The sequence below is a fragment of the Eleginops maclovinus genome, chromosome 10, assembly GCF_036324505.1.
Source record: "Eleginops maclovinus isolate JMC-PN-2008 ecotype Puerto Natales chromosome 10, JC_Emac_rtc_rv5, whole genome shotgun sequence".
Taxonomy (NCBI): Eukaryota; Metazoa; Chordata; class Actinopteri; order Perciformes; family Eleginopidae; genus Eleginops; species Eleginops maclovinus.
Window position 1 is genome coordinate 15,900,262 of NC_086358.1, and position 14,230 is coordinate 15,914,491.

The 14,230-nt window shown below is 38.3% G+C and overlaps 1 protein-coding gene across 20 annotated transcripts in view; it reads left to right on the forward strand.

Annotated features, from left to right (window-relative positions):
• The window catches only part of mapta (microtubule-associated protein tau a), a 31,448-nt gene that overhangs the window by 7,756 nt on the left and 9,462 nt on the right, over window positions 1–14,230 (forward strand). For 5 of the 20 annotated variants that reach the window (XM_063892395.1, XM_063892392.1, XM_063892399.1 and 2 more), the window contains exons 2-12: window positions 2,196–2,328; window positions 5,219–5,290; window positions 6,340–6,429; window positions 7,689–7,715; window positions 9,836–9,870; window positions 10,921–11,061; window positions 11,261–11,315; window positions 11,424–11,462; window positions 11,682–11,929; window positions 13,172–13,264; window positions 13,810–13,902. In XM_063892395.1, coding sequence (XP_063748465.1) covers window positions 2,214–2,328; window positions 5,219–5,290; window positions 6,340–6,429; window positions 7,689–7,715; window positions 9,836–9,870; window positions 10,921–11,061; window positions 11,261–11,315; window positions 11,424–11,462; window positions 11,682–11,929; window positions 13,172–13,264; window positions 13,810–13,902 — 1,008 coding nt within the window. In that variant the 5' untranslated portion in view covers window positions 2,196–2,213. The remainder of the gene's footprint in view (window positions 1–2,195; window positions 2,329–5,218; window positions 5,291–6,339; window positions 6,430–7,688; window positions 7,716–9,835; window positions 9,871–10,920; window positions 11,062–11,260; window positions 11,316–11,423; window positions 11,463–11,681; window positions 11,930–13,171; window positions 13,265–13,809; window positions 13,903–14,230) is intronic. The other 15 variants (XM_063892398.1, XM_063892406.1, XM_063892410.1 and 12 more) reach the window with 13 other exon arrangements.

Consider the following 14,230-nt stretch of genomic DNA (forward strand, 5'->3'; position numbering starts at 1 on the left):
AAAAGCTTCAGACATTCACAAGTCTGGGTATTTCCTGACAAAACTTGAAAATCTTTTAAGCTGAGCTGACCTTATTTCATGCATTCAACACGCTAAAAAATTAGCTGACTGAAAAATGAAAGGGAATTGTTAAAGTGATAACTCTTTCCTGTAAGACTCTTTTCTCCTTATAGGTGCCTCCCTCTTTAAGCCCCTCCTGTAATAACCCAGTGTGCTCTGATTGGCTTGCGAGACAATATAGCGCACATTTGCTGTAGTTCACAGCGATTAGGGAAATTAGTCAGATGAGGGGCGGAGAAACGCTAATAAGGTCTGGTTTTGTAACGTGTAACAAAGGTCATCTTTTGTAAACCAAACAGTTTTAACAATAGGTTTTGTTTTATAAACTCTTAATCTGTATAGTATCAAGTAACCAAAAGGGCCAAATTTTAAAGAAAAGCACATTGAATGGAAACACAGCTCTTTGAGAATGTTTCTGTACACTCTTGACTAAATCTATATTGTTACTATTTTCTAAAACATTATCTAAGAAACTTGCATTTAATCAATGATGAAGCATTGCCATAATATTGATCATGATTCTTCCGGAATAATTTTGCAGTAAACTACAAGTTAGGTGTGTAGTTTTTAAGCTGCTCTGCTAAAAGCTCGCACAAAGGGATGTTTATGACCAAAGTGATCATGTGGGTGGGGAATATTGATCGGAAGCCAGCAAATCAGATCATCATAAATGGAAAGAGCAGTTTGGATGTCGCCATAAGCTCTCTGCACTGCCTCTGTGTGTGTGTGTGTGTGTGTGTGTGTGTGTGTGTGTGTGTGTGTGTGTGTGTGTGTGTGTGTGTGTGTGTGTGTGTGTGTGTGTGTGTGTGTGTGTGTGTGTGTGTGTGTGTGTGTGTGTGTGTGTGTGTGTGTGTGTGTGTGTGTGTGTGTGTGTGTGATTGTGTAACAAGGCAGTGTGAAAAAAAAGTATAATTCAAACTGAAAACTGTTGATGTAACCAGAGGCTTGTGTTTAATCTGATATGTAATCCTCTTTTGATGAGATTTAATGCAATTCACATCTCGCCAGTTGAAGGATCATGTCTGGAATGTTAGGTTTACTTCCTGATGTACACTCAGCAGTATTGGAGGGGAGTGTATCTAAAGTACTGTACTTAAGTAGAGTACCTGAAATGTGTATTTCTGAGATATTGTATTCAATTCTCCACTACATTTATTTGACAGCTTTAGTTACATGCCACATTACATATATTAAGAGTTTATAAAGTTGCTTTATTATAAATGAATCAATTAGTTGATTGACAGTATAATTAATTTACACAATCATTTTATATTAAAACAACTTTTTTCTATTGTGCCCTTGATCCAGATTCACAAATGTTAAAATGTGAGTCTTTTTAAAATTATTTGAGTTGTTTCTATTTATTGTTCATTCTAATTTGTTTTATCATTCTTTATTTGGAGTCCAGTAATATTAATATTACGTTTTGCTCACTTTAACTCGTTTTCTTCTTGATTTTTACAAACCACACAGTCTATTAATGGAAATAATAATCATCAGATTATCCAGAATGATAATTTTAAAAATGATTGAATTTGGAGTTTGAGTCACAAAACACACTGAAGAACACTCGGTTTTCCTTTTAGTTCTTTATAGTTAAGTAGATTTTCATGATGATACTTCTGTAATTGAACTGAAGTAACACTGTCAACGCATCGCTATTATTTGTGCCTAAGCATTTTTACAGGTGGTACTTTTAGTAAGGCCATGGATCTGAATTGTCCCCCAGCGCAGACTGTTAGCATCTTAATGACGATGATAATGATAATGCTGAAACATTACATGAAACACATGCTGCACTTGTCCAGAGGAGGTTGTCTAGGAAGTGCAACTAATGACAGCAAGGACGGTGTTAGAAGGGACTATTTTTATCTGTCAGGCTGTAACATGAAGCACAGACCCCACGTCAGATGTATAAATAACCAATTTTTCACCGACTCAGTGTCTGTTTACATTTATTGGTGCTGCACACCGGAAGACAAAGTGTCCATGAAGTGCAACTTCATCATTTATAATCCTTAAAACCAGGTGGTCATCCGGGTCAGCTGCTTTTGTGAAGTGTGTGACTTGACATATGTTACGTTCCTCCTCCCGGACTAACCGTGTCCCCATCTGCGTTTGTTGCTCTTCTGCAGCCTGACCTGCGACTGGCAATGGACTACACGAACAACTCCTCCAACAGCTACAGCTCCGGAGACACCATGAGCTCCTCCTTAGCCAACATGACCATCAACGACCAGCACCCCCAGGAGAACGGGATCATGAAAGGTCAGACATAAGTCAAATGTATTTATATGTCTCAATATCACCAGGTTTACAGTCTGTACAGAAACAACCCTGTGTCTTACAGGCTTGATTTTAAAAAGGAAAAACAAGCCTTGATTTCACATTCATCTTCCTACATAGTACCAGTATTACTGCAAGCAGATTCACATATCTTTAAACACAATTTAAAAAACACATTTAGCAGTACAATAACCATTTACAACGTAGCTCTTTCACAGGTTTCTTTTTCCTTTTCTAATATTAGATTTATTTATTTACAATTGCACATGGTATGTGCACATGGATACAAAAAACAATAGGCTTCGCAGGGATTGAGATACGATAACATAAATTATATTATATAAACAATCTAAAACCTTTATGTACACCTTCCATAGTATATACTTGATTTATAATTGTTATGGTCATTCCTTACCAAATACTCTTTTAAAAAGGAACAAATTCCCCTAAAAATTAATGAACAGAACAGGGCTACTCAGTAAGGCAGTAGATGCCACTTGTACAGAATAGAGTAAACCTGCAGAGTCAATAAAGAAATGCTTCCTCGTTTAAATGAACGTTAATGGGTGAAATGCAGGGTTCGTGTAACCACAGAAAATGTCTGTTTGCACCCGTTTGATTGGCCAATGCTGCAGCTCGCCACATTGTGTCATCCTGCAGGAGCCTCCTCAAATCATTACCCCCATTCAAATGAATTAGCAGCTGAGCTATTTCACACACTGTTGTTGTCTGTCTGAGCATAATGACTAATCCTGCTGACATCATTCATATTATCTTCTCATCATTAATTCATGGGTCAGCTCCTATGTTCTGGCATCTAACACACCACCTTCACTCTGTCCGTGAGCTGTTAAAAATACAATATTGAACACGTGTGCATATATTAGCTTGAAAGAAAGAGCTCTCAAAGATTATAATAACTGCTTCAATGTAGTTTATTCATGTGCAGCGACAGCAAAAATGCCTGGATGAAAGATGTACTGCTCTAAAAAGATCATAATAAAAGCTGTCTAAGTGAAGAACAACTCAATGCCATTGTATGATACAGTATGTTTTTAAGCACCTATATAAATTAACATGTTAAATATTCATACTGTGCATACTTAACATTTAGCCACAAACAGATGTCGTTTTTATTAACACCATAAACATATTACAGATATTTGTTACATAAAACTATTATAGTAAAAATATAAAAGGTTTTGTAGAATGCTGAAATGAAATCATATTCTATCAAGATTAGACCCTGATTCTGTTATGCATAAATAATCAAAGAATTACGATTAAATATGATTTAATGGTTAAACTTATTTCATACGTTCATTATTTTAACACTCCAAAGGAGGAATTATAAATGTTTAAAATGAATTGTATTAAAAAATCCCTTCAAACTGTCTTTATATGTGCTTATAGCTACACTACAGTGTGTTATAAACCATGAATTACATGTCTATTATATGCCGATAGTTCCATGTTTCTCATCATGAGAACCAGCTTGTGGGTAATCTTTGTGGCCCCGAAGTTGGAGGTTAACTCAACCTGTTAGCGCTTTAATCTCAAAGCATATTCTTAAAAGTTCTCAAAGAGAGGGATTTAAAAAGATTGACGTCTCTGGCAGTTTCCTTAAAGTCTCTGTGATCAGTACAGATTTGGGGCGGAGGCCGAGCCCCGCAGTTTTAACTGTGCTTTGTTTTAATCCTGCTTTTACATAATGGATACAAGACATGCTCGAGTGCCTGACTGCAGCTGCACTGTGCTCTGTAATCCAGGCATCTGGGTCAGAACGAGCTCCTGTGTCACTGTACGCTACCAATTCAGTCTGTGAACAATCAGTCTTTTAATGCTGCACAGAGAAAAGGCACATTTTATCAATTAATAATGTCTAGTTCGTCAGTTGCAGAGTTATACAATACATAGTAACTATCCTGGCACATTGTTCAGTAGCTAATAATCAGTTTCAGTTTCCTCTTTCTCCTCCCTTATATCCAACGTATGGCCACTTAGTGCGTAGCCTAGCTTTCCCCAGTTTACAGCCCTCATTGGTGCAGACGTTCTCCCTCTTTCCACTTTCCATATTCTCACATGCAAACAGGAAGCAGCAGCACACACAGTCAGGTCCGTCTGTCAATGGTGAAACGTAGAGTGAGTATTATCAATCTGATAGAGCGGAAACGTAGTTGAAAAGTGTAGCACTTCTAGGATAAAGGTAGTCAAGTCGTTATAGTTGCAAAGAATTGCAAAACACAAAATCCCAATGATTTTGTGTGTGGATTTCTTTCTTCCCAGACAAAAGTTTCATTCCCACTTCAGCTTTTTTGTTGAGATTAGTTTTTTTGTGCTATGTCAAATATAGAAATAATCTAGATATAATACCACACATCTTTAATGAAGTGTTGAAGTCCTAGTTTCAATTGAATCAATAAGTTGTAATAAATGTCAGGATTTGTGTCTTTAAATGTTGTGTAATGGCAGAAAGATGTGGTCATTTCTAGATGCTTATGTGGCTGAGTGAACTTTAGAAAGAAAGCCTTAAATGTGTTTATTTTCAGAGTTTCTTGTACATGTTTATCATGTAACAACTGATTTAATCTTCCCCAACATACTGTTTTATTATTTAGAATGTAAACATTTGGCTAATTTTTTCATTTGAGACCTGGTTTATTGTGTTTTTATTGTTTGTTCTTGTCTTATTTCCTCATTTACAGGAATCTGGATTTAACAGCTAAATGACAGTGAATGTTGCAACGGTTTTAACCATTTTATTTCCATTGCACAGCTCACAACAGTTGTGGTCGAATTTAACGAATGTCTCACGTTTTTGTCTGTCATAACAACACTCCAGCCTGACCTCCAGTTAACCTTTATCCCTCAGAGCCTGAAGCAGCTGTCAGTGAAAACGGGCCTAAACCTGTGTCTGAGCTCTGTGACGAAAAGGTGCTCCCTGGTACGATCGCCTGCACGCCTCATGTCATGACACTCGAACGCCAGAGACTTTATTGACTAAACATAACCTTCATTAAGCACGTTTCAGTTCGTATGCCGCTTTTTTTTCTTCTTTTATAAATAACTTTTCCTTTTGTCAGAGATCTAATCGGAGGAATGTCCCAGCTTCTTGGTTTTCTCCCAACTTGTTCTTTTTATTTTTCAGCTCGTCTTGGTTTAAATCTACATTTTTCTGCTTGTTTGCTTATTTATTTTAAATTGTGTGCCTTAAACCTGCTTTTCTTGATTTCTACAGCCTACTATCACATGTATTGCCCCTTTACTCAAATAGTTGGCAGTACATTTTCTGTCAATGAGCTAAATGATTTATCAATGAATCTTCTCAGCTCTACCTGTTCCCTATGTTGCTCATTTAATCTATAACAAAAGATATTGTATAAAGTTCTTGTGTTTTCCGTGATTTTCTTTTTTTGAGTGAAGTAACTTGTAAAGCTGTCAGATAAATAAGTGAATTACAAATAACTGCAACTTCCCTCTGAATTGTAGGGGAATAAAAGTGGAAAGTGGTACCTCAGATTTGTACTTAACAACAGTGCTTCAGTAAATGCCCTTAGTTTCATTCCACAGTGCATGTAGCTGTGTCCTCAGTACAAACACAGTGCCATAAACTACACAGGGGACATGTTGAGTGTCTTCCACAGCCACACATAGCTGCCTAACATGGAAAGTAAAGTCTTTCTACGCCTGTGAGAATTAGCCACAGTAGCTGCACTTCAGCCTGGGTGGAGCATGCTTTGATCATAAATAGTGAGAGTGACAGCGACTCCTAAGATGTAGTGGAAAGCAGGGTCATCGGGTTGAAATAGTCCTTGATCTGTTAAACAGCTCCTGGCTGCAAATGTGAGAAATACCACAACATGAGGTCAGGAGGTGTCGTTTCAGAGCTAATTTAGCTTAAGGAAACCAGAAAAAAGTCTGTCAGATTAGAGAGATGTTTTGTGATGTTCTATTCCTATTTTTCTGACTGACTGACATCCATTTATCCTGCAGTGGAGACGTCTGAGAAGGCCGGTGTTGAAGCAGCAGTGCCTGAGCTCTCAGAAACACAGAGCACTTCATGTGGAGACGAGGGGCAGCTTGGTACGCCCCCAGTCTTTGAGCTCCTGCCTCTTTCAGCCGCTTGCGCATTTAGATTTTTGCGTCGTTTGACATTTTGGGAAATGTATTCTCATTCTTGCATGATTAGATTGATACCACTATCGAGTCTGCATGATTTAACAAAGGAAACTACAGCAAGCAGCCAGTTAGCTTAACGTAGATTAGTTTAGCTTAGCCTAGCTCGAAGACAGGAAACAGGGGAACTGCTAGCACAAATCTTTCCATATGTAACAAAATCCTTCTACCAGTAACACTAGAGTTCACTAGTTAACATTTTTGGGCAACTTAAGTTATGTTTTCAACTAATTGTACATAAAACACCAGAAGACACTGAATTGTCCCATGGCACAAAGTCAAGTCTTTAAATATCTAGATTTATCACTGTACTTAGCTAAAACCCCAAATACTACCCACTCTAAAATATTAATGCTTCCTCCTTAGCCCATGCTACACCATTTGTAGGCCAGTAGTTTTTCATGTTCTTGCTGACAAACGGTCAAACAAACCAACAGACCTGAAATATAATCATCATGCAGGGTTTATTATTAGAAAGCTTTTTTTTTTACCCTTGCTTGTGCTAAGCTAACCGGTTGCTCTAGCTGGTGGTATCAATTTTCTCATCTAACTCTAGGCAAGTTTGGGAATTTCCTAAAATGTGGAACTATTTCTTTAATTTGTATGTCCCGAAGCTGCTCTTGTGTTTGTTCTGATTAAAACATGGCTTACTATCTTTTTCTTTCAGCATCTTAAATGGAAACTGCTGTTTTTTTATTTTTGGTTTATCCTTTGGCTTCTTTTTGTTCTTCAAGCTTGCTTTGATGGTTGATGATTTGCTCCTTTTGGAACTACACTTGATCATAAACGGACATAAAATATGGTTACATGCTGGCTATTTCAGAATGGTGGGCATGCTCCAAACCTCAAGGCAGATTTACGCCTCCTGTGATCTGTTAAACAGATGCACCAGAATAATGTTAGAAACAGCTGAAGCACCACATGGAGCAGGCCCTTTGGTGTGGTACTGCTGCACAACGACACACTTTTACAAACATTATTTGCATATTAGTCTCTTGGTTTTGCGATGACAAATGTAACATTTGTTTGCTCTTTCTGCATTAACTGTAGACATGCTGTATGTGGGCTTTGTATGGATTTCTTTGCAGTGAGGAAGTGCATTGATGAATTATAATGACAGAAAGTCATTACTAATATGTTTTTCCATTTGTCTCATCATGTTTCAGCAGCGGCAGGAGGAGCAGCTTCAACAGGTAGGCTGTTAAGCATTTTATTGATCGCACTTGGACTGCATTTAATTACTGCCGGTGATGGATATGAACACAGTTAGAACTCCAGGACTGTTTAGTGTGATGCCTGAAATTGTTATAGACTTTGTCGGGGTTTAATTGGTACTTTGTTATAGATTAAAACATACAAAAAGGTCATTTTAGATGCATTTCATGTGTAGTTATTAGAGTAAAAGGAATATCATTACACTTGCCAAAAATAAAAATAATATCCCACCCTGTCTGAGATTTAAAACATAACAAATACAATTTAAAATATTGTTGGGGATGTTATGTCTGATCTCTCATTTGTGTAAAAAATAATGAATTGAATGAATAATTTAAGCTTTTAAAAGATCATGTTTACTTAAATCTGTCACGTAGTAAAAAGCAATATTTAAAATGTTTCTGTTAATGTTATGATTTAAAATGTAAAGGTCAGTAATGAATTGATAAGTCAATGGCAAAATAATTAAACATAATTAATCATTTGCAAAAGTAACGATATTTTTCCTCTTTGCTTATTAATGCATGCACATTCATTATAAATCAATGTATTTATTACTTAATTTCTTTAATAGTTTTTATTTTACACTGTAAAAGTCCAATCCAGACGGCATTCACTTATAGCTCTATATTGTTATTTACTTATTATTATGGAAAGGACTATGTTAGTAGTCTGTTGTTCATTCTGTTCACTCGAATGCATCATCTGTTGTCTGTCAGCCTGATGAGATGCATTAATGTCCATTTCCATTTTTTTTTCATGTGAAGTTTTTTTTTCCACCATTGATCACATCTTGCGTTCTCACCTTTATAGCTCTCTGTTCTTCTGTTTATGGAAATATCCAAATAAACTTTTTTTTATTTTCTTCATGGACATCAATTATCCAGTTCATTTCCCTTCTTTTGTTATATATTTTGTTTCTACGGGGAGATGGAAAACAAGTGCTGTGAATGTCATTATTAATCTCCTTTCCAAACAAATTAGCAAAGCCTGCTTCTGGAGACAGCAGTGACTTTGCGTTTGCGGGCGATGGAGACACTGGGGAGGGCATTGACTTCTTGGGAGATTCCTGCTCCATGGACCCAGGAAATGAGGCAGTGGGGGAATGTGGGAAGAGGCTAAGTGAGTCTTTATGGGCCTCTGAAGACCTCGGCCACGGGTCGGAGATGAGACGGGACGACATGGCAAGTCCTTCAGCCGCGGACTCTCAGAGGGCGATCAGCCTCGATGCCTCTGAGTGCCTGAATGAAACGAGCAACCTGCCCGGGATGTCTTTAATTCGCAGCTCAGCTTTGGAAGACCTGACCTCCATTGGGGACAAGCAGTTGTTGGTCAGTCAAGGAGAGGAGAACAGCTCTGAAAAAGATGAAGCAGTTTTAGTGTTAGAAAGCATCCCAACAGAAACTCAACAAGCTCAAAGTCTCTCACACTTTGACTCTCCTTCAGAAGATCTTAACAGCAGCAGGAACATTTCAGACACGGACAGCCTGTTAACCAAAATGCCATCCGATACGGCGACTGAAAACAACAGCAGTGACTCATGGTTACACAGAGCCGGCTATTCAAATCCTGACATTTCTAATGACTCAGACATAATGAGCATGAGTGCGACTCCGACCACTGGTACCGCTGAACTCCGCCAAACTTTCCCCCAAAGCTCTCCGGGCAGAAAGTCTATGGTGCCGGTCCCTATCTTCAAAGGTCTGTTTGCTGTCATAATCACCAGAGTCCTCCTCAGTTAACTCCTTCCACTTCTTTCTTTTACAACGCAGCTTCTACCGTATGCCATGCTGCACTCCCCCTCAGACTTTTTCTATTGGACGTAAACTTTTTTAACCCGAGGAGAAGCTTGTTGTCCTCCCTCCCCACTTTTTCTTTCATGGCTCCATCTTGGCTCACTCTGCTGGTTATGCGTCCCCCAATAAAATCCACTTTTTTGGTTTCTTTATGTCACCATGCATGCTGCATATCACCAACATTTGGTTTTTGTCTAATTTGAATGTGCACACACTTAATTTAGTTCACTGGGTGGAAATAAGACAGACCAAAGATGATAAACTTGTTTATTAAAGTCTGCCACTCTCTTTTCTGTCCATAGCTCAAGCAAAGACGGATAACGGCTCTGCAGATAAGGTATGTGACCAAGAATCATCATTACTTTTATTCAGGGGAATATTCTGGTTTCTTACAAATTGGATCACATATCGTAGCTCTGTCCAACTTCTCTGTCAGTTACTGTACCATTGATTCAGAAACATGGCAACACTGGAGAAAGAAATAATCAGTTAGATTGTAAATGGATTTCCAGGTTAGAAAATCTTGCGAGAACTCTCGACCTATCATACTCTTATATACACGAGCAATGCCTTACCTCAACCATCTTGTGAGAGTTCAGCTAATCGAGGGTTAGCATCTAGAAAAGACTATAATAACACAAGCTCTTCGTTTTTCATAGAGGTTAGGATGGATGCTTCTACAAAAGCCCTACCCTGGTGTTTATTTCAGTCAAAGGTTATTTGAACCATGACTACAATCCTTATCTGATCGGAACTTGACCAAAACCAATTTGGACCATTGACATTGACATGGCGTTAGCTTTTAAATAAATCAATTTAACTTGTTGGCTTTTTATTTGAACATCCATCAGTCACGGAAAAATATTATCGCACTTTTTCAGTCAAGCTTGATTTCACCTGATAATCTCAAGTCCAATATTCTCTCTGTTTTTGCTCTGTTTTTGGTCTCCATCAACCACATTTGGTCACCATTAGCTGTTTGTGTTTGCTATTTGCAGTGGAGTACAGTATATATATTTGTTTGTACTCCGTATTTCAGCTGCCTCATTGCAACTATTGTCATCCCAAAAACCAAATATGAAAGGACCTCAAAATACCTACAATAACTTGCTTAAAATAAAATGATTATATATATTTTTATGGTGTTGGAAGAATTAAATTAAAGAATATAATTTAGTTTGTCCTATAGTTTGGAGCATTTGTTTTGCTTTCTGCTTTTTGGTGTCGCTGTGCCCCCAGATCTCCCATCTCCCATCCTTTTCCATTACGTTTGTGAAATACATTCATTCCTTTCCATCATTTTTCATTTGTTCACTCATTCCTCTTTATGTTCATTATCATTAGAACTTTTGATTTTTTTATTCCTTTTTTCCTCCCCGTCACAAAGACCCCAACTGCCATCAAACCAACCTCTTCCCCTAAAAGACCATCCCCAGTCACCAGGGGCACCAAAACAAACTCTCCCTCCGGAAACGGCCCCAGCTCCATCCCCATTAAAACCAGCAGCCCGGGGCCCCGGCAGGCCGGAGTAAGTACAGCTCTGAATGAGCGGTGAAAGATGGTGGCTCAGTTTCCTTGTCTGGTTTGAGAAGCACCTGACATTAATTTGTTAGATTTTTAATCACCATTAAAACCAATTTTGACATTATTTTGGGTGATTTTTGTCTCCAATCATGTTTTGATTACTTGCACTTGAATAAAAGCAGCATCTCTGGTCTGTTTTTCAGGGTCCCGGTCTTGCTAAGTCTCAAACCCAAGGAGTCAAGACATCAGCTCAAGCAGGTACAGGACGAGGACTACACATCTGTGTTCTTTTCATTTTCATTTGTCCTTTTATAAGGTGTAAGATTTAAGAATGACTTATGATGTGTCATATTTTTTGTGATACAGCTAGTGCCAAGAAACCTCCCACTCCAAAAAATCAAAAAGGTAAAACAATAAATAAAAAAAGAAGCAAATCAATAGCAATCACTCTTAGCGTCCCATAGGCACACTGCCACAGTCTGATCCGGGGCTGGATCAAACTTGGTCAGCTTTTAGTCCGCAGAGCTCCTAATCTGATTATATTTTTATTTATTATTTCACTCCCATCCTCTACTGATGACTTTTTGCGAAACCCCTGACTCATTGCTTCTCTGATTGCTTAAGATGGGAGTGGACACAGCAGCCCCGGCACTAACTCTCCCAATAGCCAAGCACTTTCTGCCAAGGCTGCGGCGGAGGCCAACAAAGTGAAGAAAGTGGCCGTGGTGCGTTCTACGCCCAAATCCCCGGGCTCGCTGAAGACCCGCCCCCCCGCCCCTCTGGCTGCAGCGGCGCCGATGCCCGACCTGAAGAACGTCAGGTCCAAGATCGGCTCTACAGACAACCTGAAGCACCAGCCTGGTGGGGGAAAGGTAACTGAACTCTGTTAGCTGTTACACTGAGTGCACCTCATACTGCATGAAGATTAAAGAGTCCACTGCAATCTGCAGATCGAAGGTCTAGCTAGAGCCAGCTTTGGAGGTAGAAATGATCAGTTTGGAAGGTTCGAACCTCGATGAGGACGTCTGGGAAGATTTTAATACCTATTTATTAAGCTGAAATGCAAACTTAAAGGTGCTGTTTGAGGTCCAAATCCTTTTTCCTTTTTTTTACATTTGCAATGCTGTTTTTATTTTTCTATAAAACCTCAGAGAGTTCAATACCTGTGAACAGTATATTTCAGGAAAGCGGGGATGGAAATTTCGTCAAATCTGGCAAAAACATCCAATTAGACTGAAAGATTAAACTGCTAAAGATGATAATTTTGTGGTTAAAGGTCAAAGTCAAGCTCAACCCAAGCTTTCAAATTCATTTTATGATCATTTTAAAGAAATGTATTTTAGAAGCAAGGACATTTTAAGCAGAAATAAATATAAACTGTAACTCGACCAGTTGGCGGAGGTATACAGATTTGTTTTTAAATTAAGTAGAAAAATCCCTGTTTCAAACAGTATCTATGTATTGTAGGACTTATTTATTGTTAAAAAAGGTCCTTATTTCATTCTGGGTTTCAGTCTTGATCTGTTAAAAATAGGTGTAAAATCTGGCTCCACCCACTGAGGTTTGAATCAGCATGTTTCTGCTTCCAGCGTCTCTGAGAAATGTTTTTGGAACTACAACTCCAATCTGCCGTTTGATGTTGGAAATCCTGTCTGATCAACACAATGTACTTGTGTGTGTATGTGTGTATGTTTGGTTGTGTGTATGAGTGTGGGTGTCGTCCATTCTAGAAGGAAAAGCACTGCAAAGTATTTGTTCCAATTCAGTGTAGCTATGGTCACATGTCTAATGTTCTGTGTATCTATCAATATAATTTGTCTGCTAATATTGAAAGGATTTTTTGTTGTATATTTATGAACCAAAAATAATGAAGTTAAAGAGTCTTATCTTCCTGAAATTCAAATAAACAGAAGAGAGGATGTCACATATATTTTACTGATGGAATGAGGGGAAGAGTTTTAGCAGCATCTCCATCTATTACCAAGCTGCATGTTACACAAAGCACCACCATGGTTCACAGCATGGGTAACGGCATGGTCAACACGTCAGTCCTCTTTCTCACAGCACATGTTTCAAACCCAAAAATCTAAAAGCTGACATTTTCATTCTTCCAGGTACAAATCCTTGAACAGAAGTTGGATTTTAGTAATGTCCAGTCTAAGTGTGGCTCCAAAGGCAATATGAAACATGTACCCGGTGGCGGCAATGTGAGTAACTGAGGGATGAACTCAACACCAGACTCTTGAGTATCTCTGCAGTTATGATCACCAAAAAACAGCTTTTGGTAAAAGAAGGAAGTGCGCTCTCTTTTTTTTTGTGCTTTCCATTTTTGATTAGAAGATGGACCTCTGAATGGACTCACTGTCTGCTCAAGACACTGACATATGTTTTTTAATCCTTAGTTCACTAAAACATCAAGGTGCATTTAACCAAAAGTCCACTGCTTTAAAGTTGGCATCTGTAACAATACGGTCATTTTGTAGACTCACGTTATACTTTGATATTTAAAATATACTTTGTTGGTGTAATCTATCCCTATTTCATAACATGCAGTTAAGATATTAGTATGCCCCAGTAGTATCTGCAGTAAATGTGACAAACATACTAAGTTATGGATGGCAGCTTTAATGAAATGATTACTTTAATCTTCACCCCTTCAACATCTAATTTCTTCCATTTTGAGCTGATCCCCACTTGCAGTTATTCTCAATTTAATTTAGGACTGTTATCTCTTCTTCTCACACCTTTGCAGGTCCAGATCCTTGACAAGAAGCTGGAGTTACCCAATGTTTCATCTCGTTGTGGATCTAAGGACAACATAAAGCACACCCCTGGAGGAGGCAAGGTGAGGAAGCCTGGTTTTATTTCTTATATTCTTTAAATAATTCCCCTACGTCAGTCCTCTTTGAATAGACTGCTGTATCATTTGTACCGTACATATATGCAATACAGGTACACTATTTTGGATTCAGACACATTAAATGCAAGGCTGACCCTTTAATTAAGTAAAATGACTGATAGTACAAAGTGAAAAGTAGCATTTGTCTATTGTTTCCAACGGGTTTTGGATTTTTGGTTGCTGGGGAAATGGTTGAGACTCCATTTCCTTTCATTTTGATAAAAGGGCATAATTAAAAGCATGCTGAATCAGTTTGTAGCCGCTCCTGTTTGCA